We start from the raw sequence: 27,134 nt of genomic DNA on the forward strand, positions 1-27,134 counted from the left end.
AGTAGTAGGCACGCAAGTGGGGAAATTTTCAGACTTTCCGGTCAGAGATACAGGCATATGAGGAAATGGAACCGCTTCACAGCGCTCTATGACCTTATGACCTTTTGATTCTTTCTGATGCTCGCTGGTTCTCCTGTGATAGAGGACATTCCTCACAACTGAACTATGAATGGTTTATATTGACAGATATTCTGAATACTCCTACGTTTGCTCTTTGTACGTAAATATGTTGTTTTTCGTATTTCACATTTACCCCTGAACACCAGTCTTTTCAATGATGGAGGGTGGAGAATTTTGAGAAGGATCACATGGTTTTATCGGGCAGTGGAGGGGGGTCAGACGTCAGCAACAAAGTTATAAGGGGGAGGGGGGACTACAGAAAGTAATTAATTTTCCATTTCATTATTCGTTTCCCGTTGTTTCTTTCATTTTTAACTGTAATGATTAAAGGTTCCGAATGAATAGCAGCGGATCTGTTTGTAAAGCTTGAACGCTGAAGTTGGACAACGTAAATGGATTGCTCTCGACTTTTGGGATAGTCAATGTAAATTCAACATCAACCAGTAATCGAATATAATGCACAACTCACGTCACTGCGTGACCTCATATCCTCTCCAAAAGGACACTGTCACTCAATCAATGATTGCATATAAACAACTAGTATACATATTTTCTTATTTCTCTTACCAACCAATTTACTTCGAACATCTTAATTAAAAAGAGCAATATGACATTACATATTTACTGGATCTTTTACCAAAATAAATGGACGTGATTTGCATAGTTCATTTAAGCGACAATAGTGCAGTAAAACCAGACTAATATCTTCGACACACACACTCAAGAATTTAATATTTATTTATTAGCTGTTCGGCACTTGGGAGATATATTCCGACAAACAAAATACAAACAAGGATTACGGTTACACATTTCATTAGATTTCATCTGTTTTATTACTTTAATCACAGACAAATACGATCGGGAAAGGGATTATGTTGATAGAAACATCTGCCATTATTTTACCGTAAACGTTTTTCTTAAAACTTACCTTTTATAAATGTAAATATTTTGTAAATTTCTGATGTCGTCCGTTTTTAAAGTGGTTCTTTGAAATGTGGAAGCTGCACTCATATTTTGCAAATATTTGAGTCTGTGTCGTGCACACTTGAAGAGGAAATAAACAGAATTAACATTGCTCAAATTTGGACAATTTCATGTCCAATTTAAACTTAAATGACTTTGATAACCACTTGAATCAAACGGAAATCATGATTTTATGACACAGGACCGACTTTAAGTGAGAGGTTACAGAATTTGTTTGGAAGATGTTATTTTTCAAATTTCAATGTCTCTTTTTACGACTGAACTCAAAAGTTGGATGAGTTAGCCTCTGCAGGGACTTTGGATGTGCGATGCGTCATGATCTTCCAGCTGGAAAAAAAAAATACTCGTTGGGTAGTTCTTGGTAATGGGGATGTGCCGCTGGATGAGATCGCATTTTTTACGACTGGATTGACTATATTAATAGCGTTTCTAGAAAGATGTTGCACATTTTCGGGATTTTAAGGGTAGGAAAATTGGGTTAAGTTGGGATGTGAAAATAGTTAGAACCAAATGCACCAGGATATTTGTATTGTTGTTCCGCAGGTAAAAGACTGAAATGCACCGAAATGTTTTTAATGTAGGTGAAAACTCAAGTGATCTGCGTCCTGTTAAACAAATGGATCAATTCATTATAGGATGATCTACTTAAAAGGCTTTATGAAGTAGATGCATAACCAGAAAGTGAGTAAGTTGGGATCAGGAATATCACATATGCTCAAAAGTGACTGCGATGGTGTTTATAATTGGCCACGGAAGAGGTTGAAAGGCCAGCGGTACATACTCGGTAAAAATTGATCAAAGTACCCCCCCTCTCCCAGGTTCTGGCTTTATTTCAAACCAAGACCCACACTCGTTTTCAAACTTGGCCTCTAAAAGTTGAACTTGGTTCGCGCTAAGCATAAGTACGCGTCAGAGCCAAAGACAAACTGGTAAAAAATTCAGCTCGAGTGACACGATTTGATATTATTGTCTCTCCCTTTGGTTCCATCGGAGTTCGAACGAAAATGACTTTAGTATGTCTTCCTATATGTCATTCTCTTGCAGACTACCATCAATTTACGACCAGAATGATCAAATCCATACACGTTTTCCGATCTATGGAGAGAGTATACCTATTTTCACGCCTGGAGTTGACTATAAACTGGATTGCGTTTTCAATAGAGTTCATATATTTGGGTCACATATTTTCGGGACTTTGGGGTGAAGAAAATTTCTGGTAAGTAAGGATTCAAAAATAATAAGAAGAATCGCGGTTAAATTCTTGTTACCGTATCACCAAAAGTGACTAAGATAGGGTCTATAATTGGCTACAGAATAGACTTTAATGCGGTAGGGGTTCTGATAGGTCAGCGGCCCATACGCAACAAATATTGAGCCTATTTTCAGGTTCCTCTCCCCCCGACCCTAGAACTCATTATCTTAGGCGGTGCATATCTATGTATCCTATGTGGAGGAGTCATGGGCTCCTCATGAATTAATTTCTGTCAGACTAGGGGATCCCATTTAACAGCAGTGGAGCAGCGATGTTCTTATTGTAATAAATTTCTTTTTCCGCATAATACTACCTCCCACCTCGCCCCGACTTTGTTTCCGCAGTCGTTGTGGGTCCTTTAGTCGACGGTAAATATGACAACAGAATTATATATTAAAATAGAAATAAAAATACTAAATCTGTATTGTTTCACTTATCAAGAGTAGTCTATACTAAAATAACCGGAGCAGAATAGAATTGTAAAAATGGAGAGTTACATATAAAGATGGTAATGGACAACAAGAGGATATAGAAGACTTTATATTCTCTTGTGCATGGATTTATGTTACAGAGATTTTAGACACAAGAAGGGCATTGACCATCATAAACCGACCTTTTCGGGCTCACCATGCTTCACTTTGCATAATCGAAGAATGTTTAAATTAAAGAGATCGGGAAACTTAGCTTAACCCAATATTCAGACATTATCCAGCAGAAATGTAAAGAGAATATTGAAACTTATCAGGCAGAGGTTGCTATCTTGATCTAATAGCAAATTATTGTAACTAATTTACATGGAAATGTGTAGTAGTTAGAAGGGAGAATTAGCAATCAGATCTTAGGAGTTAGGAGTTAAAGTGTTAAAGGAATACCCACTCGTTCAGAACGCGGGTTATACAGCTTACCAGGTTGCCTTGGCTGCTATAAAAATGTCAAGTTTTTTTTCTTTTATCCCAGCTAGGTCATCAAAACTATTTTTTTATGAGAAAGACCAATATTGGAACTGAAATGGAGAGTTTCTTCAATTTTTATGATTAATAATATACATGAAAAAATTACTCCGTTCTGATTGGTTAAGATAAATGCAGTTTTCAGGTAACTCAGTGCAGAAGAGTGTTAATTTAGTGTAGAAGAGGGTGAATTCAGTGCAAAGAAAGTAACAAATCAAACATTCTGATCGGTCAATAATCAAAGAAACTCACAGGTAGCCAATCAAATGCGAGCTTTGGATGTCCCAACAAAATTTGAAAATTTGCGAGCGAAACAATGGCCGGCGTTTCAACTAGGGTTTCTTTCGCCGCCGCAGCTGAAAAACCGCTCAAACAACGAAAAATGCTTTTTGGTTGTCGGTTTGGAAAAGGTCGAAAAAAACGAAAATTACGAGCCGACCCAGCTTAACACTTTGCTCGAGCGATCCAACGCCGAAATTAAAAACAAACATGGTTAAACCTTGGCCTTAAAGATGTGAAGATATCATGGCATATTATTGTTTTGATCGTACGCGATTGTTTTGACCGAACGCACGGTTTGAATAAATTATTTTTGCACTTAATGCGCGCGCTTTGCTTATGCTTAATTAATATATAAATCTAGCCAAGCCTAAAAGCGAAGCTCGCATTTTTTTCCCGCACGTCCCAAGGGCACAACGCCTTGCCCCGGCCAGGACTAGAACCCGGGTCGTCGGACTCGGAGCCCAGTGCACTGACCACTGGACTACTGGACAAAGCTGAGGCGTTGGCTTGCCCGCGGTACAGTTGACCACGCATGTTAAAAGTAGCACCTTGTACGGTGGGTCGTACGGTCGCACGGTCGTAAATCCAAATTTTTTCGGCTTGATGGGCTACTACTACCATTTTGTATAATTATGGGGCTACGCTCTGCGAGCTCCGCTATGATAAGCCATCTCGTATTTTTCCATGTATATTATTAACACGTAATCACATGATTTTTCTCGTGCAATTTGGAATAAACAAGCACTTGTTAATTTTTTTTGAAAGACCGCAATTTTGTTAGTCTTTAAAAAAAATTACTCCTGCTTATTTATTCCAAATTGAACTCGAAATCGTGTGATTACCTATACAAATTGAACCGTTGCTCAGTGAAGTGCAGGTTTTGTTTTGTTTTGTTTTTTTTAACAAAGATTTGAAAAGTTTAAATGGCAAAGACCGAGGATGATATCTAACTGAGATCAGCACGGTTTTTAATAACTTTTTTCCATAAGCGGCACCCTTGTCTGTGCCTTGAGTCGAAATCGAAACACAAAGGCCTGCTTGCGGGATAAACCAACGACGGTGAGAGCTCTACATCTATTTAACAATGGCTCACCTATCAGAACGCGTGCATTTATACAAACACCGCTGAGGGAAAATGAACACTTTTAAGTGACAACTGCAGGTGCCTGTCGAAACATGCACCTACTGCTGTCACATATTACTTTTCAGTAATAACGGTCATAAAGATCACCATTTTTATGAAGAGAAATTTACAAAGAGAGAAAAAAACTTCATCCTCCGCAATTTAATGGGCGATATCTGTCATCAATAAGGTGTCACAGTCAGTGGAGTGCTTGCATCCGTAATTGGTCAGTGAACAGTGCAGAGGAACACAACATATGTTGCAACCAGGCTTCTTCATCTTTGTCTCAGTATCATCTCAAAATGAACAATACGTCTTCGTCATCTTCTGCTAGTGTCAGCCGACGAAACGACACAAATGATGCATATGATGGTACTCAGGGGGAAGGCATTGCATTGTGCAGCGCTTTAACGCTAACATTTATTCTAGTTGTCGTGGGAAACTTACTCGCCATAGTTATTTTTGCGAAGAACAAAAATGTTCGCAAGAAATATTTGTTACTAGTTGTCAACATGGCGTTTGCTGATCTGTTCCTAGGAGCTTTGAGTTTACCAGTATACACTTATGATGTCGGTTATGGATTCCGCCTATGGACCACGTTCGTTGGAAACTTATGGACCAACAAGCCTATCTTAATTTACTACTTCATCGTTGACACATGGTTTTTCCATGTACCAAAACGATTTTATGATATGGTAAACCTTTTCAACTACTTGAACTCTTTTGTCAATCCAATTTTTTACGCATTAAGAATTGCTGAGTTTCGACGAGCACTGGCTTTATGTTGTACAGGAAGACATTTGCAAGCAGCTGTAAACACAAAGCTTTCTAAAAGAAGGAAAGAGAGGCACGGAACGACTGAGTTTAGTCGTGAACTGGCTTTTGAACAAGATGTTATGGATATTGAGATTAGTCATAAAGTGGCTTTTGAACAGAATGTTATGGATACCAAAATGTAAAACACATAATTCATTGGCTAGAAACTCGATTAAAATGAAATAAGTAGAACACGAGCTGAATATTTTAATGTCAGGAGGTTGAAGTTAAAAACCTAGTAATGCCTCTAAAATGATGGAAATGACAACGGTAGTGTTAGGTAAAAATTGTTTAAATTAACGAGACAAGACGAGACTGTGTCTCAGTTGACAACTTCCAGAGTCATTACCGGTTAGGTACATTTTCTAAAGAAACCAGAACTTCAGAAACAGCAAATTTTTACAGTGATGAAATCTCCTAACCGGGAAGAGAAATTGACCTAGAATCGATAGATGTCGAGTATAAACAGAAGAAATCAATTTTTTGAACGTGTGTGAAAAAAAATGGCAATTACCGTCAGATGATATTCGATATATGTTAAATTTTGGCAGGTATTAATGTTTGAGGTTGTTTGGAAACTTTTTTATTAATTAAACGAATATGGGGGGACAGATGTTCCAAGCTTTTCAAACACGACCTGGAGGCTAGGAAAGTAGACCGAAATAATTCTTTTGAAAACTTACACTTTCAATAGTTGCTTGAGAAAGCTTGAATTTACGGAAGGTTCCAGAGGAAATATATCCTTAGATAAACTATTTGAACATGTGTCATTAAAAAAAAAGCATTACAGGAAGACATTATGTACTCTCTACCAGTTACCGTAAATAGAACGAATATATCAATAGCATTCTGAAGGATGAAATTGTCAGCAAGTTAGAGATTGATTTGAGAACGTCAAGAAACGCAGTTGGTAATACAGTCAAACCTGTATTTAACGGGGAATGGCGGATTGACCGCCTAAATACAGGTTCCACAGAATAGAGATGTTGTAACAAACGATAAAAAACGTCATTTTATATTCTAAGCGACAACCAAGAGAATATTTTTACAGAAATATTACCAACATTGATTTCGGGAGAAAAACATGAGGTAAGTTTTGCTGGAACATACAGGTGGAAATAATACAAACAAGCCGCTAGGACTCAGTGAAGGGTGAGCACTACCGCTTAATAGAGGTGACCGCTTAATAGAGTTGAGAAATTACAGTAGTAAAGGTAAAGTAAGGATGTGAAAATTGTAAGAACCAAATGCACCAGAATATTTGTATTATTGTTCCGCAGGTAAAAGTTTCAAATGCACCAAAATGTTTTTAATGTAGATGAAAAATCAAGTGATCTGCATCCTGTTTAACAAATAGATTAATTTGTTATAGGATGATCTCCTTAACAGGCTTTATAAAGTAGATGCAATGCCAGAAAGTGACTAAGTTGGGATCAGGAAAATCACATATGCCTAAACGTGATTGGAATGGTGTCTATAATTGGCCACGGAATAGGTTGAGAGGCCAGCGGTACATACTCGGTAAAAATTGACCAAAGTACCCGCCCCCCTCCTCTCCTAGGACCTGGCTCTATTTCAAACCAAGACCCACACTCGTTTTCAAACTTGGTCTCTAAAAGTTGAACTTGGATCGCGCTTAGCATAAATACGCGTCAGAGCCAAAGACAAACTGGTAAATTTACCTCAAAATTCAGCTCGAATGACGAAATTTGATATTATTGTCTTTCCCTTTGGTTTCATCGGAGTTGAAGCGAAAATGACTTTAGTATGTCATCCGAAATATCATCCTCTTGCAGACTACCATCAATTTACGACCAGAATGATCAAATCCATATACGTTTTCCGATCGATGGATAGGGTATATTTATTTTCACGACTGGAGTTGACTATAAACTGGATTGCGTTTTCAATAGAGTTGATATATTGTACAGACAAGGGTGCCGCTTATGGAAAAAAGTTATTAAAAACCTTGCTGATCTCAGTTAGATGTCGAACTCGGTCTTTACCATTTAAAATTTTCAAATCTTTGCTAGAAAAATAAAAAAAAAAACCTGCACTTCAATGAACAACGGTTCAACCGACTCGGAGCCCAGTGCACTGACCACTGGACTGAACAAAAATGACTCTTTGAATCAGTTGACCACGCATGTTAAAAGTAGCACCTTGTACGGTCGTACGGTCGTACATCCAAATTTTTTCGGCTTGATGGGTTACTACTATTTTATATAATTATGGGGCTACGCTCTGCGAGCTCCGCTATAATGCGGTAGGGGTTCTGATAGGTCAGCAGCCCATACGCAAGAAAAATTGACCCTATTTTCAAATTCCCCTCCCCCAAGCTCAAAACCCATTGCCTTAGGCGGTGCATGTCCATGTATCCTATGTGGAGGAGTCATGGGCTCCTCATGAATTAATTTCTATCAGATTAGGGGATCCCATTCGATAGATGTTCCAGCACGGGAGCAGCGATGTTTTTATTGTAATCAATTTCTTTTTCCGCATAATACTGCCTCCCCCCTCACCCCGACTTTGTTTCTGAAGTCGTTGTGGCTAAAGAGTGTTTACATTAAAGAGGTCAGGAAACTTGGTTTAACCCTTAAACACCCAGAAGTGCTCAACATGTAACTTCTCCCTACAATATTCACACATTATCCAGCAGAAATGTAATTCTTGTAACTAATTTACAAGGAAATGTGTAATAGTTAGTAGTTAATGAAGGGTTGCCTCGGCTGCTTTAAAAATGCCAAGTTTTTTTTATCCCAGCGAGGTCATGAAAACCAATTTTAAATGAGAAAGTCCAATATTGGAACTGAAATGGAGAGTTTCTTCATTATTTATGATAAATTGAACCGTTGTTCATTGAAGTCCAGGTATTTTTTTTTTAGCAAAGATTTGAAAAGTTTAAATGATAAAGACCGAGTTCGACATCTAACTGAGATCAGCACGGTTTTTAATAACTTTTACCCATAAGCGGCACCCTTGTCTGTGCCGTAAGGCGAAATCCAAACACAGGGCCTACTTGCAAGATAAACAAACAGCGGTGAGAGCTCTACATCTATGTAACAATGGCTCACCAATCAGAACGCACACACTTATACAAGCACCGCACTGAGGGAAAATAAACACTTTAAGTGACAGCTGCAGGTGCATGTTAAAACATGCATCATTTTAAAGAGAAAAAGACTTCCTCCTCCGCAACTCAATGGGCGATATCTGTCATCAATAAGGTGTCACGGTCAGTGGAGTGCTTGCATTCGTAATTAGTCAGTGAACAGTAAAGAGGCACAAAACATATGTTGTACCCTGGCTTCTTCATCGTTGTCTCAGTATCATCTCAAAATGAACAAAACGTCTTCGTCGTCTTCTGCTGGTGTCAGCCGACTAAACGATACAAATGATGTATATGATGGTACTCAGGGGGAAGGCATTGCATTGTGCAGCGCTTTAACGCTAACATTTATTATAGTTGTCGTGGGAAACTTACTCACAATAATTATTTTTGTGAAGAACAAAAATATTCGCAAGAAATTTTTGTTACTAGTTGTCAACATGGCGTTTGCTGATCTGTTCCTAGGAGCTTTGAGTTTACCAGTATACATTTACGATGTCGGGTATGAGTTCCACCTATGGACCACGTTCGTTGGAAGCTTATGGACCAACAAGCCTTTCTTAATTCCCTACATGATCATTGACACAGCTTTCTCGCAGGCCTCTCTTATTTCTGCAGTGTTCATAACGTGTGAAAGATTTTACGCTATACGTTGGCCGTTTAAGCATCGAACATTATCGACACAAGCATACCACATTGCTATATTTTCAGTGTGGGCACTAGCTCTCCTTATTTCTGCAATGTGGACCGGTTCAAACCTGTTGTTTTCTTACAAGTATACTATGTTTTTTTGGGGGCCATACACTTTGATTCTCATTTTAATCACATGTGGCTGTAATATTGGTATTTGGAAAAAGTTTCAAACTGGAAGAGTCGCCGCTTCACATCAAGAAAGCCGAGACTTACAATACAAGCGCTTAACAAAGACTTTATTAATTGTATCTGGCCTTACTTTACTCGCTTGGCTGCCCCTAGTTTTGTTAAACTTATTAATGTATGTATGGTTTTTCCATGTACCAAGACAATTTTATTATGCGGCAAACCTTTTCAACTACTTGAACTCTTTTGTCCATCCAATTTTTTACGCATTAAGAATTGCTGAGTTTCGACGAGCACTGACTTTATGTTGTACAGGAAGACATGTGCAAGCAGCTGTAAACACAAAGCTTTCTAAAAGAAGGAAAGAGAGGCACGGAACGACCGCTGAGTTTAATCGTGAACTGGCTTTCGAACAGAATGTTCTGGATACCAAACTGTAAAACACATAATTCACTAGCTGGAACTCGATTAAAATGAAATAGGTAGAACACAAGCTGAATATTTTAATGCCAGGCACTTGAAGTTAAAAACCTAATGATGCCTCTAAAATGATGGAAATGACAACGGTAGTGTTAAGTAAAAATTGTTCAAATAAATGAGACATATAATTAGGCACTATTTGTCTACATTTAAGTCGGCAATACATGAAAACGATGAACACTGAAAACTCCTAAGCAGGATGGGGACTTGACCTAACTAGAATCGAGAGATGTTGGGTATAAACAAAAGACATCAATTTTTTGAACGTGTGTGAAAAAAAAAAAAGTTATTGCCGTCAGATGATATTCTACATATGCCAAATTTTTGACAGGTATTTGTGTTTGAGGGTTTTAGGAAACTTTTCATAAATTAAACGAATACGGAGGGACAGATGTTCCGAGCTTTTCAAACATATCCTGGAGGCTAGGAAAGTAGACCGGAATAAAACTTTTGACAACTTACAGTTTCAATAGTCGCCTGAAAAAGCTTGAATTCACGGAAGGTTCCAGAGTAATTATATCCTAAAAAAAATCTATTTGAACATGAGTAATAAAAAATAGCATTACAAGAAGACAGTTTCTACTCTCTACCCGTTACCCTAAATAGCACGAATATATCAATACATCTGTTGACTCACGCAACGGATATCGCTGAGAATGAGAGACTGCTTGACGACTTAGGTCGGTCTTCTGTGTCATAAAGGTGGTAACCAATGGCCAACTTAACTTCGTAGAAACTCTCACCGATAGGTGAGTTTTTTGGTAAAGGGGTCGGTTTCAGTTTCTAAAGAAACTATGGTTCCGGGAGGGGGAAGGAATTACATGATAATTTGGTTTTAGCAACTGAGTTGATCATGTGAATTGGCCACCATAGAGAATTTGTAAAGCTGACGTTCCGAACGTAACGTCAGCTGTTGTTCAGAGCGAAATAAGTTAAGTAGTAGGCACGCAGTTGGGAAAATTTTCAGAATTTCCGGTCAGAGATACAGGCATAGGAGGAAATGGAACCACTTCACAGCGCTCTATGACCTTATGACTTTTTTATTCTTTCTGATGCTCGCTGGTTCTCCTGAGATAGAGGACATTCGTCACAACTGAACTATTAAAGGTTTATATTGACAGATATTCTGAATACTCCTACATTTGCTCTTTGTACGTAAATATGTTGCTTTCATATTTCACATTTACCCCTGAACACCAGTCTTTTCAATGATGGAGGGTGGAGAATTTTGAGGAGGATCTCATGGTTTTCAAGTATCGGGCACTGCAGGAGGGTCAATTAGTTATAAAGTTATATAGGGGGAGGGGGGACTGCAGAAAGTAATTAATTTTCCATTTCATTATTCGTTTCCCGTTGTTTCTTTCATTTTTAACTGTAATGATTAAAGATTCCGAATGAATAGCAGCGGATCTGTTTGTAAAGCTTGAACGTTGAAGTTAGACAACGTAAATTGATTGCTCTCGACTTTTCGGATAGTCAATGCAAATTCAACATCAACCAGTAATCGAATATAATGTACAACTCACGTCACTGCGTGACCTCATATCCTCTCCAAAAGGACACTATCACTCAATCAATCAATGATTGCATATAAACAAGTTATACATATTTCTTATTTCTTTTACCAACCAATTTACTTCGAACATCTTAATTAAAAGAGCAATATGACATTACATATTTACTGGATCTTTTACCAAAATAAATGGACGTGATTTGCATAGTTCATTTAAGCGATAATACTGTAGTAAAACCAGACTAATATCTTCGACACGCACACTCAAGAATTTAATATTTATTTATTAGCTGTTCGGCACTTGGGAGATATATTCCGACAAACAAAATACAAACAATGATTACGGTTACACATTTCAATAGATTTTATCTGTTTTATCATTTCGACATGTCGACAGAAACATCTGCCACTTTTTGCTTGAAACTTACCTTTTATAAATGTAAATATTTTGTAAATTTCTGGCATTGATGTCGTCCGTTCTTTGAAATTTGGAAGCTGCGCTCATATTTTGCAGATTGTTTTTTATTGAAATAAAATTATTTTTCCGCATAATACTGCCTCCCCCCTCGCCCCGACTTTGTTTCTGCAGTCGTTGTGGGTTCATTAGTCGACGGTAAATATGATAACAGAATTATATATAAAATAGAAATAAAATAATAAATCTGTATTGTTTCACTTATCAAGAGTACTCTACACTCAAATAACCGCAGCAGAATAGAATTGTAAAAATGAAGAGTTGCATATATAGATGGTAATGCACTATAAAAGATTATACAATAAGCTCAGTTATGCACGCATTCTGATTGGTTCTTACTTATAATCTGTTGGAGGACAGACGTATAGATGACGTCATCATTAAAACTTTTTAAAATTCTTTATTATATAAAACAAATAGATTCCAAGTTGCAGTGTGTCTGTTCAGTAATAGATCACAGATGACGTCAATAAGGTGTCACAATCAGTGGAGTGCTTGCATTCGTAATTGGTCAGTGAACAGTACAGAGGAACACAACATATGTTGCAACCAGGCTTCTTCATCTCAGTATCATCTCAAAATGAACAAAACGTCTTCGTCGTCTTCTGCTTGTGTCAGCCGACGAAACGATACAAATGATGCATATGATCGCACTCAGGGGGAAGGCATTGCATTGTGCAGTGCTTTAACGCTAACATTTATTCTAGTTGTCGTGGGAAACTTACTCACCATAGTTATTTTTGCGAAGAACAAAAATATTCGCAAGAAATATTTGTTTCTAGTCGTCAATATGGCGTTTGCTGATCTGTTCCTAGGAGCTTTGAGTTTACCAGTATACATTTACGATGTCGGGTATGAGTTCCGCCTATGGACCATGTTCGTTGGAAACTTAGGGATCAACAAGCCTATCTTAATTTACTACATGATCGTTGACACAGCTTTCTCGCAGGCTTCTCTTATTTCTGCAGTGTTCATAACGTGTGAAAGATTTTACGCCATACGTTGGCCGTTTAAGCATCGAACATTATCGACACAAGCATACCGCATAGCTATTTTCCTAGTGTGGGTACTAGCTTTCCTTATTTCCGCAATCTGGACCGGTTCAAACCTACTATTTTCTTACAAGCACACTATGTTAATTTGGGGGCCATACACTTTGTTTCTAATTTTAATCACATGTGGCTGTAACATTGGTATTCGGCCAAAGTTTCAAACTGAAAGAGTCGCCGCTTCACATCAAGAAAGTCGAGACTTACAAAACAAGCGCTTAACAAAGACTTTGTTAATTGTATCTGGCCTTACTTTACTCGCTTGGCTTCCGCTAGTTTTGTTAAACTTACTCATGTATGTATGGTTTTTCCATGTACCAAAACGATTTTATCATGCGGTAAACCTTTTCAACTACTTCAACTCTTTTGTCAATCCAATTTTTTACGCATTAAGAATTGCTGAATTTCGACGAGCACTGGCTTTATGTTGTACAAGAAGACATGTGCAAGCAGCTGTAAACACAGAGCTTTCTAAAAGAAGGAAAGAGAGGCACGGAACGACCGCTGAGTTTAGTTGTGAAGTGGCTTTCGAACAGGATGTTATGGATACTGAGTTTAGTCGTGAACTAGCTTTCGAACAGGATGTTCTGGATACTGAGTTTAGTTGTGAACTGGCTTTTGAACAGGATGTTTTGGATACCAAAATGTAAAACACATCATTCAAACACTAGCTAGAAACTCGATTAAGACGAAAATAGGTAGAACACGAGCTAAATATTTTATTAATGTCAGGAAGTTGAAGTTAAAAACCTAACAATGCCTCTAAAATGATGAAAATGACATTGGTAGTGTTAAGTATAATTATTCAAACAAATGAGACATTAAACATTAAATATTCACCACGATGAATACCCACAACCTTTTCAACAAAATGAGACATTGAATAAGGCACCATTCTTTCACGTTTCAATTTAAGTATCGAAGAGACGGCCTTGTCTATATAATCACGCCTTTATGTTTCTACTTATGTCAAAGAATGTTATGTATGTGTATGTTGTAGAGTCTTAAAGTGAGATTATGAGTTTGAGAGTTGATAGCCCGCCGAAGAGGCCTAATTTTTATTATTATTCAAGCGAATAGAAGAAAGCACAACTGAGGTGAGCGTGAAGCGCGAGTCACACGTAAGGGGAGCAGGGGCACAAAAAAAGTTAGTAATTTTTGCGCTTTTTCTCCAGTCTGTCCTAACCCTTGCTTACACCTCATACTCAGAGAGGAATTTCCATTTCTCATTTAAGATATTGGACTATGGCAGAGAAGTAATATAAAACATTGTAATTTGCATGAAAAAGAATCCGTAGAGATAAAAAGTTGGAACAGATGTACCAAATGTGTTTGCACAAGGACTCCATATGGTATAGAGTACGATCACGAAAGAAACAATTCAACAAATAAACTATAAGATTAGTATACGATCACAGATGACGCGATCGAAATGTAGTAAGAACAGGAAAGTGACACACGAGGCAGAGCCGAGGGTGTCATTAATCATGTTCTTACCATATTTAGATATCTTCTGTAATCTATTTCTATAGACACTCACGGTAACATGGAACATATTTGTCGTACGACTAAAAAGTAAAATGTTGTTAAAGGTGACGTCATCCTTGCGTCTGTCCTCAATCAGTCAATCAATCAATCATCTCAATTAGGTCGGTTAAAGACGGTCAGGCAATACACCAACCACTTACAAAACGTAGAAGTAAAATTACAAGCTACAAGAAGTACAATACAGAATGAAAAGTTAACTATACAAATTGACATGCTCTTATTAAGCTAATGAACTAAGGTCATTCCTAAATTCTGTAAGAGACGTAATATCAGGCATATCAGGGAGGAGCTGGTTCCAGTCTCTAGCAGTTCTTGGAAAAAAAGGAAAATTTGAACACGTCTTTCTTACAGTGAGGTTCAAGAACCTTAAACCTATGGCTACTCCTGAAACGGGTGTCATTACTTAAATTTAAAAAGCGCTAATCTTAATGTTAACTAAACCATAAGTAATTTTATTTATGAAGATCAAGCGAGATTATTTTCTCTTTTCTACAAGAGTGCAAAGTTCTAATTTTCTAGCACGGACGTGACGATTGACGATCAGTCATCAGTAATCGTTTCTACAAACAAGGGGCTGCTGCTCTTTGCGCTTCCTCTAGTTTGACAATAAATATACCAAAGAATCAATCAAAAATGCATGTATTATTCAGCTTATAGCTTTTATATTCATATGCATTTGTTAAAATTTGGAGTGGAAAAAGTAATTCCTACTTATCTTCACACTGAAATGTAAATCTCATCATTTCAACAACATTTCAAGTATGCGTAATAAAGCGAGGACATCTCCTAACCAGAATGGGGAATTGATCTAGAATCGAGAGATGTTGAGTATAAACAGAAGAAATCAATTTTTTAAACGTGTGTGAAAGAAAAATGGTGATTACCGTCAGATGGTATTCGATATATTCCAGGTATTCTGTTTGAGGTTGTTAGAGAACTTTTCATAAATTAAACGAATATGGAGGGACAGATGTTGCAAGCTTTTCAAACACGCCCTGGAAGCTAGGAAAGTAGACCGAAATAGAACTTTTGAAAACTTACATTTTCAATAGTTGCCTTAAAAAGCTTGAATTTAGGGAAGGTTCCAGAGGAAAAGTATCCTTAGATAGACTATTTGAACATGTGTCAATGAAATATGGCATTACATGAAGAAAGTTTCTACTCTCTACCAGTTACCCTGAATAGCACGAATATATCAATAGCTTTCTGAAGGATGAAATTGTCAGCAAGTTAGAGATTGATCGCAACCTCTCTGCAGGGACTTCGGATATGCGATGCGTCCTGATCTTCAAGCTGGAAAAAAAAATACTCGGTGGGTACTTCTTGGTAATGGGGATGTGCCGCTGGATGAGGTCGCATCTTTCACGACTGGATTAACTATATCAAGAGAGTTTTTCACTTGGCACTTTGTTCGGGATTTAAGGGTAGGAAAATTGCTTTAAGTAGGGATGTGAAAATGGTAAGATTCAAATGCACCTGAAGATTTGTATTGTTGTACCGCAGGCAAAAGTTTCAAATGCACCAAAATGGTTTTTAATGTAGGTAAAAGATCAAGGGGTCTGCATCCTGTTTAACAAATGGATCAATTCGTTTTAGGATGATCTACCTAACAGGCCTCATAAAGTAGATGCATAACCAGAAAGTGACTAAGTTGGGATCAGGAAAATCACATATGCTCAAAAGTGACTACGATTGTACAAATGCACCAGAATATTTGTACTGACGGTTCCGCACGTAAAAGTTTCAAACGCACCAAATTGTTTTTAACGTAGGTGAAAAGTCAAGTGATCTGCATCTAGTTTAACAAATAGATCAATTCGTTATGATCTAATTAAAAGGCTTAATAAAGTTGATGCAATACCAGAAAGTGACTAAGTTGGGATCAGGAAAATCACATATGTTCAAAAGTGACTGCGATGGTGTCTGTAATTGGTCACGGAATAAGTTGAGGCCAGCGGTACATACTCAGTAAAATTTCAAACCAAGACCCACACCCGTTTTCAAACTTGGCCTCTAAAAGTTGAACTTGGTTTGAGCTAAGCATAAGTACGCGTCAGAGCCAAAGAGAAATACTAGTAAATTCTCCTTAAAAATTCAGCTCGAATGATACAATTTAATATTATTGTCTTTCCCTTTGGTCCATCAGAGTTCGAACGAAAATGACTTTAGTATGTCATCTGAAATGTCATCCTCTTGCAGACTACCATCAATTTACGACCAGAATGATCAAATTCATACACGTGTTCCGATCGATGGATAGGATATATTTATTTTCACGCCTGGAGTTGACTATAAACTGGATTGCGTTTTCAATAGAGTTCATATATTGGGGGCACATATTTTCGGGACTTTGGGGTGAAGAAATTTTCTAGTAAGTAGGGATTTAAAAAATAAGAAGAATCACGGTTAAATTTTTGTTGCCGTACCACTAAAAGTGACTAAGATGGGGTCTATAATTGGCCGCAGAATAAACTATAATCCGGTAGGGGTTCTGATAGGTCAGCGGCCATACGCAACAAAAATTGACCCTATTTTCAAATTCCCCTCCCCCGGAGCTCAAAACCATTACCCTAGGCGGTGCATATCTATGTACTTTATGTGGAGGAGTCATGGACTCCTTATAAATTAATTTCTGTCAGATTAGGGGAACCCGTCTAATAGATGTTCAAACAGTGGAGCAGCGATGTTTTTATTGTAATCAATTTCTTTTTCCGCATAATACTGCCTCCCCCCTCGACCCGACTTTGTTTCTACAGTCGTTGTGGGTCCACTAGTCGACGGTAAATATGCTAACAGAATTATATATCAAATAGAAATAAAAATAATAATTCTGTATTGTTTCACTTATTAAGAGTACTCTATACTCAAATAACCGGAGCAGAATAGAATTGTAAAAATGGAGAGTTGCATATAAAGATGGTAATGCACAACAAGAGAATATAGAAGACTTTATATTCTCTTGTGCATAGATATATGTTACAAAGATTTTAGACACAAGAAGGGCGTTGACCATCATAAACCGACCTTTCCAGGCTCACCATGCTTCAATTTGCATGATCAAAGAATGTTTACATTAAGAGATCGGGAAACTTAGCTTAACCCTTAAACTCCCAGAAGTGCTCAACATGTAACTTCTCCCTACAATATCCACACATTATCCAGCAGAAATGTAATGAGAATTGAAACTTATCAGGTAGAAGTTGCTATCTTGATCTAATAGCAAATTCTTGTAACAATTTACAAGGAAATGTATAGTAGTTAGAAGGAAGAATTAGCAATCAGATCTTAGGAGTTAGGAGTTAAAGGGTTAAAGGAATACCCACTCGTTCAGAACGTGGGTTATACAAGTTATCATGTAATGGAAGGTTGCCCCAGCTGCTATAAAAGTGTCAAGGTCATCAACATATTTTTTAATGAGAAAGTCCAATATTGGAACTGAAATGGATGAGAGTTTCTTCAATTTCTATGATAAATTGAACCGTTTCTCAGTGAAGTGCAGGTTTTATTTTGTTTTTTTTTTTAAGCAAGATTTGAAAAGTTTAAATGGTAAAGACCGAGTTCAATATCTAACTGAGATCAGCAGAGTTTTTAATGACTTTTTTCCATAAGCGGCACCCTTGTCTGTGCCGTAAGGCGAAGTCCAAACACAAGGGCCTGCTTGCGGGATAAACAGACGGCGGTGAGAACTCTTTTCTTTTTACTTTTCAGTAATAACGGTCATAAAGATCATCATTTTTATTAAGCGAAATTTACAAAGAGAAAAGAACTTCCTCCTCCGCAATTTAATGGGCGATATCTGTCATCAATAAGGTGTCACAGTCAGTGGAGTATTCGCATTCGTGATTGGTCAGTGAACAGTACAGAGTAACACAACATATGTTGCAACCAGGCTTCTTCATCGTTGTCTTCAAAATGACCAATACGTCTTCGACGTCTTCTGCTAGTGTCAGCCGACGAAACGATACAAATGATGCATATGATGGTACTCAGGGGGAAGGCATTGCATTGTGCAGCGCTTTAACGCTAACATTTATTCTAGTTGTCGTGGGAAACTTACTCACAATAATTATTTTTGCGAAGAACAAAATATTCGCAAGAACCATTTGTTACTAGTTGTCAACATGGCGTTTGCTGATCTGTTCCTAGGAGCTTTCAGTTTACCAGTATACATTTACAGTGTCGGGTATCAGTTCCACCTATGGACCCGTTCGTTGGAAACTCATGGACCAACAAGCTATCTCAATTTCCTGTATGTTTGTTGACACAGCCCTCTCACAGGCCTCTCTTGTTTCTTGTTTCTGCAGTGTTCATAACATGTGAAAGATTTTACGCCATACGTTGGCCGTTTTAAACATCGAACATTATCGACACAAGCATACCGCATTGCTATTTTTTCAGTGTGGGGTACTAGCTTTCCTTATTTCCGCAACCGTGACCGGTTCATACCTATTATTTTCTAACAAGTACACTATGTTTTTTTGGGGACCATACACTTTGATTCTCATTTTAATCACATGTGGCTGTAACATTGGTATTTGGAAAAAGTTTCAAACTGAAATAGTTGCCGCTTCACATAAAAATAGCCGAGACTCACAAAACAAGCGCTTAACAAAGACTTTGTTAATTGTATCTGGCCTTACTTTACTAGCTTGGCTGCCGCTAGTTTTGTGTAACTTTCTAATGGATGTATGGTTTTTCCATGTACCAAGACGATTTTATCATGCGGTAAACCTTTTCAACTTCTTCAACTCTTTTGTCCATCCATTTTTTACGCATTAAGAATTGCTGAGCTTCGACGAGCACTGGCTTTATGTTGTACAGGAAGACATGTGCAAGCAGCTGTAAACACAAAGCTTTCTAAAAGAAGGAAAGAGAGGCACCGAACGACCGCTGTTTTTAGTCGTGAACTGGCTTTTGAACAAGATGTTATGGATACTGAGATTAGTCATGAAGTGGCTTTTGAACAGAATGTTATGGATACCAAACTGTAAAAAACATAATTCACTGGCTAGAAACTCGATTAAAATGAAATACGTAGAACACGAGCTGAATATTTTAGTGTCAGGCAGTTGAAGTTAAAAACCTAATAATGCCTCTAAAATGATGGAAATGACAACGGTAGTGTTAAGTAAAAATTGTTCAAATAAATGAGACATATAATTAGGCTCTATTCGTCTACATTTAAGTCGGCAATACAAGACAGGATAAGAACTGTGTCTTAGTTGACAACTTCCAGAGTCATTACCGGTCAGGTATATTTTCTAAAGTAACCAGAACTTCAGAAACAGCAAAAAAGGAAGAAAAATAAATGAATCGCAGAAAAGCGCAAAATATATTATGATATTAGGTTGTAGATTTATTCCATTTTCAGGAAACAGCTGCGTCAGCTCTTATGACATGGAGCCCTCTGCTTTACTGTTTCCCTTTTTTCATCGTGTTTTATGTTGTTGTTTGTTTTATGTCCTTTTTCATTGTTGATTCACCTCAGTAAAATTGACGGGAACGCTGCCTTTTTACCCGATGGTAGTATAAACAGAGAAGAGTTTGCCAGTTTCTCCCATTGATTGCTGACTCACACAGAGAAATGCTTGCTCATTTACACATAATACTAAGTGAGGACTTTCTTTCTCGTTAAAGATACTAGACAAGCCAGAAAAGTACTATAAAACATTTTAATTTGCATGATAAAGGATTTGTAAAGATAAAGAGCTCGAACTGATGTACCAAAGGTGTCTGCACAAAGACACCTTATGGTATAGGGTACGATCACAAAAGAAACAGTTCAAAATATAAACTATAAGATAAGTATACGATTACTATAAGATTAGTATACGATCATGTGGTAAAAACAAAAAAGTGACACACGAGGCAGAGGCGAGGGTGTCATTAATCACGTTCTTACCACATTTTGACTTCTTCTGTAATCTATTACTGTAGAGATCCATGGCAACGTGGATATAATTTGTCGTATATGACTTATATATACTTCCTCTAGTCTGACAATAAACTATAACGAAGAACCAATCAAGATGCAAAGATCTTTCATTTTATCGCCTCGATATTCATATGCAGTTGTTAAAATTTGAAGTGGAAAAAGTAATTCCTACTTTTCTTTACATTGAAATGTAAATCTCACCATTTCAAGGACTCACGCTGACGCATGTGCATTACGTATGGGAAGTAAGCGATGAAATCTCCTAACCAGGATGGGGAATTGACCTAGCTAAAATCGACAGATGTTGGGTATAAACAGAAAACATCATTTTTTTGAACGTGTGTGTGTGAAAAAAAAAAAAAAGTTATTGCCGTCATCATTGATATTCTACATATGCCAAATTTTTGGCAGGTATTTATGTTTGAGGTTTTTAGGAAACTTTTCATAAATTAAATGAATATGGAGGGACAGATGTTCCAAGCTTTTCAAACATATCCTGGAGGCTAGGAAAGTAGACCGAAATAAAACTTTTGACAACTTACAGTTTTAATAGTGACCTGAAAAGGCTTGAGTTCACGGAAGGTTCCAGAGGAAAAATATCCTTAGATAAACTATTTGAACATGTGTCAATAAAAAATAGCATTACAGGAAGACAGTTTCTACTCTCTACCAGTGACCCTAAATAGAACGAGCATGTCAATAGCTTTCTGACGGATGAAACTGTTAGCAAGTTAGAGATTGATTGGAGACCGTCAAGAAAAACGCAGTTGGTAATACACTCAAACCTGTATTTAACTGGGAATGGCGGATTGACCGCTTAATTCAGGTTGACCGCTTAAATACAGGCTCCACAGAATAGAGATGTCAAAAAAACGATAAAAAAACGCCATTTATGTCATAAGTGACAACCAAGAGAATATTTTTACATTCTTTTGCTGACCACTTCATGTAAAAAACTTGCGCAAAAATTTACCAACATTGATTTCGTTGGAAATAAATGGATGAAATTTTGCTTGAAAGAGAATTCTTCGCTAAGTTTGAGCTGTACGGTTCCGCTCTCAGTGACCATTCAATACAAGTGGAAAATAATACAAACAAGCCGTATGGACTCAGTGAAGGGTGAGCACGACCGCTTAATAGAGATGACCGCTTAATAGAGTTGAGAAATTACAGTAGTAAAGGGCAAAAAATTTCGGGACTTTGAAAACCGACCGTTAGATACAGGGTGACCGCTTAATACGGTGCCGCGTAATACATGCAGGTTGGACTGTACTTGGCTTTCCAAATTGGCTTGAGACGCTTCAAAGCTAACGGTTGAAGAATAATTCAACCGAGGGAGGATTTTAACGACCTGAAGAGGCTAAAAAAAGAAAAAATAACACAACACTTCAGTGCAATGCAATTGAGATCTTTTGGCAAAGATGCGCTTAAAATTTGATTGTAGAGCGTTGATTTTCTTCCCAATTTCCGCAGCATCGAGTATTTTTTTTTGCGCCTACATCTGTTGACTCACGCAACGGATATTGCTGAGAATGAGAGACTGCCTGACGACTTAGGTCGGTCTTCTTCTGTGACATAGGTGGTAACCAATGGCCAACTTAACTTCGTAGAAACTCTCACCGATAGGTGAGTTTTTTGGTAAAGGGGTCGGTTTCAGTTTCTAAAGAAACTATGGTCCGGGAGGGGAAGGAATTATATGATAATTTGGTTTTAGCAACTGAGTTGATCATGTGAATTGGCCACCATATAGAATTTGTAAAGCTGACGTTCCGTAAGCAACGTTAGCTGTTGTTCAGAGCGAAATGAGTTTAGTAGTAGGCATGCAGGTTGGAAAATGTTCAGACTTTCCGGTCAGAGATACAGGCATAGGAGGAATGGAACCGCTTCACAGCGCTCTATGACCTTATGACCTTTTGATTCTTTCTGATGCTCGCTGGTTCTCTTGAGATAGAGGAAATTCCTCTCAACTGAACTATTAAAGGTTATATTGACAGATATTCTGAATACTCCAACCTTTGCTCTTTGCCGTAAATATGTTGTTTTCATATTTCACATTTACCCCTGAACACCAGTCTTTTCAATGATGGAGGGTGGAGAATTTTGAGGGGGATCACATGGTTTTATCATGCGGTGGAGGGGGGTCAGTCGTCAGCAACAAAGTTATAAGGGGGGAGGGGGGACTACAGAAAGTAGTTAATTTTCCATTTCATTATTCGTTTCCCGTTGTTTCTTTCATTTTTAACTGTAGCGATTAAAGGTTCCGAATGAATAGCAGCGGATCAGTTTGTAAAGCTTGAACGTTGAAGTTAGACAACGTAAATTGATTGCTCTCGACTTTTCGGATACTTAATGGAAATTCAACATCGACCAGTAATCGAATATAATGCACAACTCACGTCACTGCGTGACCTCATATCCTCTCCAAAAGGACACTGTCAACTCAATCAATCAATGATTGCATATAAACAAGTTATACATATTTTCTTATTTCTCTTACCAACCAATTTACTTCGAACATCTTAATTAAAAAGAGCAGTGTGACATTACATATTTACCGGATCTTTTACCAAGTTAAATGGATGTGATTTGCACGGTTCATTTAAGCGATAATCGCGCCGTAAAACCAGACTAATATCTTCGACGCTCACACTCAAGAATTTAATATTTATTTATTAGCTGTTCGGCACTTGGGAGATATATTCCGACAAACAAAATACAAACAATGATTACGGTTACACATTTCATTAGATTTCGTCGGTTTTATTACTTTAATTGCAGACAATACGATCGGGAAAGGATTATGCCGACAGAAACATCTGCAATTATTTTACCGTAAGCCTTTTGCTTAAAACTTTCCTTTTATATGGACCACGTTCGTTGGAAACTTATGGACCGACAAGCCTATCTTAATTTCCTACATGATCGTTGACACAGCTTTCTCGCAGGCCTCTCTTATTTCTGCAGTGTTCATAACGTGTGAAAGATTTTACGCCATACGTTGGCCGTTTAAGCATCGAACATTATCGACACAAGCATACCGCATAGCTATTTTCCTAGTGTGGGTACTAGCTCTCCTTATTTCCGCAACAGTGACCGGTTCATACCTATTATTTTCTTACAAGTACACAATGTTTTTTTGGGGGCCATACACTTTGATTCTCATTTTAATCACATGTGGCTGTAATATTGGTATCTGGAAAAAGTTTAAAACTGGAAAGGGTCGCCGCTTCACATCAAGAAAGCCGAGAATTTCAAAAGAAGCGCTTAACAAAGACTTTGTTAATTGTATCTGGCCTTACTTTACTCGCTTGGCTGCCGCTAGTTTTGTCAAACTTTCTAATGCATGTTTGGTTTTTCCATGTACCAAAACGATTTTATGATATGGTGAACCTTTTCAACTACTTTAACTCTTTTGTCAATCCAATTTTTTACGCATTAAGAATTGCTGAGTTTCGACGAGCACTGGCTTTATGTTGTACAGGAAGACATGTGCAAGCAGCTGTAAACACAAAGCTTTCTAAAAGAAGGAAAGAGAGGCACGGAACGACTGAGTTTAGTCGTGAACTGGCTTTTGAACAAGATGTTATGGATATTGAGATTAGTCATGAAGTGGCTTTTGAACAGAATGTTATGGATACCAAACTGTAAAACACATAATTCACTGGATAGAAACTCGATTAAAATGAAATAAGTAGAACACGAGCTGATATTTTAATGTCAGGAAGTTGAAGTTAAAAACCTAGTAATACCTCTAAAATGATGGAAATGACAACGGTAGTGTTAGGTAAAAATTGTTTAAATTAACGAGACAAGACGAGACTGTGTCTCAGTTGACAACTTCCAGAGTCATTACCGGTTAGGTACATTTTCTAAAGAAACCAGAACTTCAGAAACAGCAAATTTTTACAGTGATGAAATCTGCTAACCGGGAAGGGAAATTGACCTAGAATCGAGAGATGTCGAGTATAAACAGAAGAAATCATCAATTTTTTTGAAAAAAATGGCAATTACCGTCAGATGATATTCGATATATGCTAAATTTTGGCAGGTATTTATGTTTGAGGTTGTTTGGAAACTTTTTAATTAATTAAACGAGTATGGGGGGACAGATGGTCCAAGCTTTTCAAACACGACCTGGAGGCTAGGAAAGTAGACCGAAATAATTCTTTTGAAAACTTACACTTTCAATAGTTGCTTGAAAAAGCTTGAATTTACGGAAGGTTCCAGAGGAAATCTTCGCTTAGTTTTAGCTGTACGGTTCCGCTCTCAGTGACCGTTCAATACTAGTGAAAATAATACAAACAAGCCGCAAGGACTCTAGTGAAGGGTGAGCACGACCGCTTAATAGAGATGACGCTTAATAAAGTTGAGAAATTACAGTAGTAAAGGGCAACAAATTTCGGTACCTTTGAACACCGACCGTAGATACGGTTGAAGAATCGATTCACCGAGGGAGGAGTATTTTAACGACCTGACGACGCTAAAAAATGGAAAAATAACACAGCACTTCAGGTGCAATGCAATTGAGATTTTTTGGCAAGAGTCGCATTAATATTTTCTTGTATAGCGTTGATTTTCTTCCCAGAATTTCCGCAGCATCGAGTAATTTTTAGATTGCGCCTACATCTGTTGACTCACGCAACGTGATATCGCTGAGAATGAGAGACATCCTGACGATTAGGTCCGGTCTTCTATTCTGTGTCATAAAGATGCTCAACACAAATGGCCAACTTAACTTCGTAGAAACTCTCACCGATATGTTAGTTTTTGGGTAAAGGGGTCGGTTTCAGTTTCATAAAGAAACTATTGTTCCGGGAGTGGGGGGATGAATTACATGATAATTTGGTTTTCTCAACTGATTTGATCATGTGAATTGGCCACCATAGAGAATTTGTAAAGCTGACGTTCCGTAACGTAACGTCAGCTGTTGTTCAGAAGCGAAATGAGTTTAGTAGTAGGCACGCAAGTGGTGAAATTTTCCAGACTTTTCCGGTCATGAGATACAGGCATATGAGGAAATGGAACCGCTTCACAGCTCGCTATGACCTTATGACTTTTGATCTCTTTCTGATGCTCGCTGGTTCTCCTGTGATAGAGGACATTCCTCCCAACTGAAACTATGGATGGGGTTTATCTTGACCTATAATTCTGAATACTCCTACGTTTGCTCTTTGTAACTAATATTTGTTGTTTTTCGTATTTCACATTTACTACCCCCTGAACCCCAGTCTTTTCAATGATGGAGGGTGGAGATTTTGAGAAAGGATCACATGGTTGTTATCGGGCAGTGGAGGGTGGTCAGACGTCAGCAACAAAGTTATACGGGGGAGGGGGGACTACAGAAAGTAATTACTTTTCCATCTTCATTATTCGTTTCCCGTGTGTTTTCTTTTCATTTTTAACTGTAATGATTACAGGTTCCGAATGAATAGCAGTCGGATCTGTTTGTAAAACCTTGAACGCTGAAGTTGGACAACGTAACTGGATTGCTCTCGACTTTTGGGATAGTCAATGCAAATTCAACATCAACCAGTAAAATCGAATATAATGCACAACTCACAGTCACTGCGTCGCTCATAATCCTCTCCAAAAGGACACTGTCACTCCATCAATGATTGCATATAAACAACTAGTTTACTTTGTTTCTTATTTCTCTATACCAACCAATTTGCTTCGAAACATCTTAATTAAAAAGCGCAATATGACATTAAAAAAAAAAATATTTACTGGATATTTTAACCAAAATAAATGGACGTGATTTGCATAGTTCATGTAAGCGATAATAGTGCCGTAAAACCAGACTAATATCGTCGACACCACACACATCAAGAATTTAATATGTTCTTTATTAGCTGTTCGGCACTTTGGCAGAGGATATAGTCCGACAAACAAAATACAAACAATGATTAACTGTAAACCCTTTTTCCTTAGATTTCATCTGTTTATTAATTACGTTAATTCACAAGCCAAATACGATCGGGAAAGGGATTATGGTGATAAAACCGCCTGCCATTCTTTTACCGGTGGCGGGTGGTTGGTGTGGCGGCTTAAAACTTACCTTTTATACGATGTAATATTTTTGTAAATTTCTGATTTCGTCCCGTTTTACAGAGTGTTCTTTGGAAAATGTTGGAAGCTGCACTCCTAGGGTTTTGCAAATATTTGAGTCTGTTGTCGTGCACACTATGAAGAGGAAATAAACAGAATTAAACATTGCTGGCAAATGTTGACAATTTCATGTCCAATTTAAACTTAAATGACTTTGATAACCACTTGAAAATCAAACGGAAAATTCATGATTTTATGACACAGGACCGACTTTAAATGAGAGGTTACAGAATTTGTTTGGAAGATGTTCTTTTTTCACAATTTGCATGATCCTCTTGTTTACGACTGAACTCAAAAGTTGGATGAGTTGATCCTCTGGCAGGGACTTTGGATGTGCGATGCGTCATGCTCTTCCAGCTGGAAAAAAAAAATACTCGTTGGGTAGTTCTTGGTAATGGGATGTGCCGCTTATGAGATCGCATTTTTTACGTACTGGATTGACTTAATTCATAGCGTTTCTAGAAAGATGTTTGACATTTTCGGGAATTTTAAGGGTAGGAAAATTTGGGTTAAGTTGGGATTGTGAAAATATTTAGAAACCAATGCACCAGGATATTTGTCTTGTTGTTTC

At 37.7% G+C, this 27,134-nt stretch overlaps 2 protein-coding genes across 2 annotated transcripts; both read left to right on the forward strand.

The window, feature by feature from the left end:
- Positions 1-8,866: 8,866 nt before the first annotated feature.
- LOC131769153 (adenosine receptor A3-like) lies at positions 8,867-9,895 on the forward strand. The gene has a single exon (XM_059084899.2). It carries the CDS (start codon positions 8,867-8,869, stop codon positions 9,893-9,895), a length of 1,029 nt encoding a protein of 342 aa, XP_058940882.2.
- A 2,488-nt stretch (positions 9,896-12,383) lies between these two features.
- LOC131770229 (adenosine receptor A3-like) lies at positions 12,384-13,622 on the forward strand. Its single transcript, XM_059085945.2, has one exon. The coding sequence runs from the start codon at positions 12,384-12,386 to the stop codon at positions 13,620-13,622; it is 1,239 nt and encodes a 412-aa protein (XP_058941928.2).
- The last annotated feature ends 13,512 nt before the right edge of the window (positions 13,623-27,134 follow it).

The sequence above is a fragment of the Pocillopora verrucosa genome, chromosome 4 (assembly GCF_036669915.1).
Source record: "Pocillopora verrucosa isolate sample1 chromosome 4, ASM3666991v2, whole genome shotgun sequence".
In the NCBI taxonomy this organism is placed as follows: domain Eukaryota; kingdom Metazoa; phylum Cnidaria; class Anthozoa; order Scleractinia; family Pocilloporidae; genus Pocillopora; species Pocillopora verrucosa.

Coding starts and splice junctions, on each gene's coding strand:
- LOC131769153 (XM_059084899.2), top strand. CDS start 8,867: ATGAACAAAACGTCTTCGTCGTCTTCTGCTGGTGTCAGCCGACTAAAC.
- LOC131770229 (XM_059085945.2), top strand. CDS start 12,384: ATGACGTCAATAAGGTGTCACAATCAGTGGAGTGCTTGCATTCGTAAT.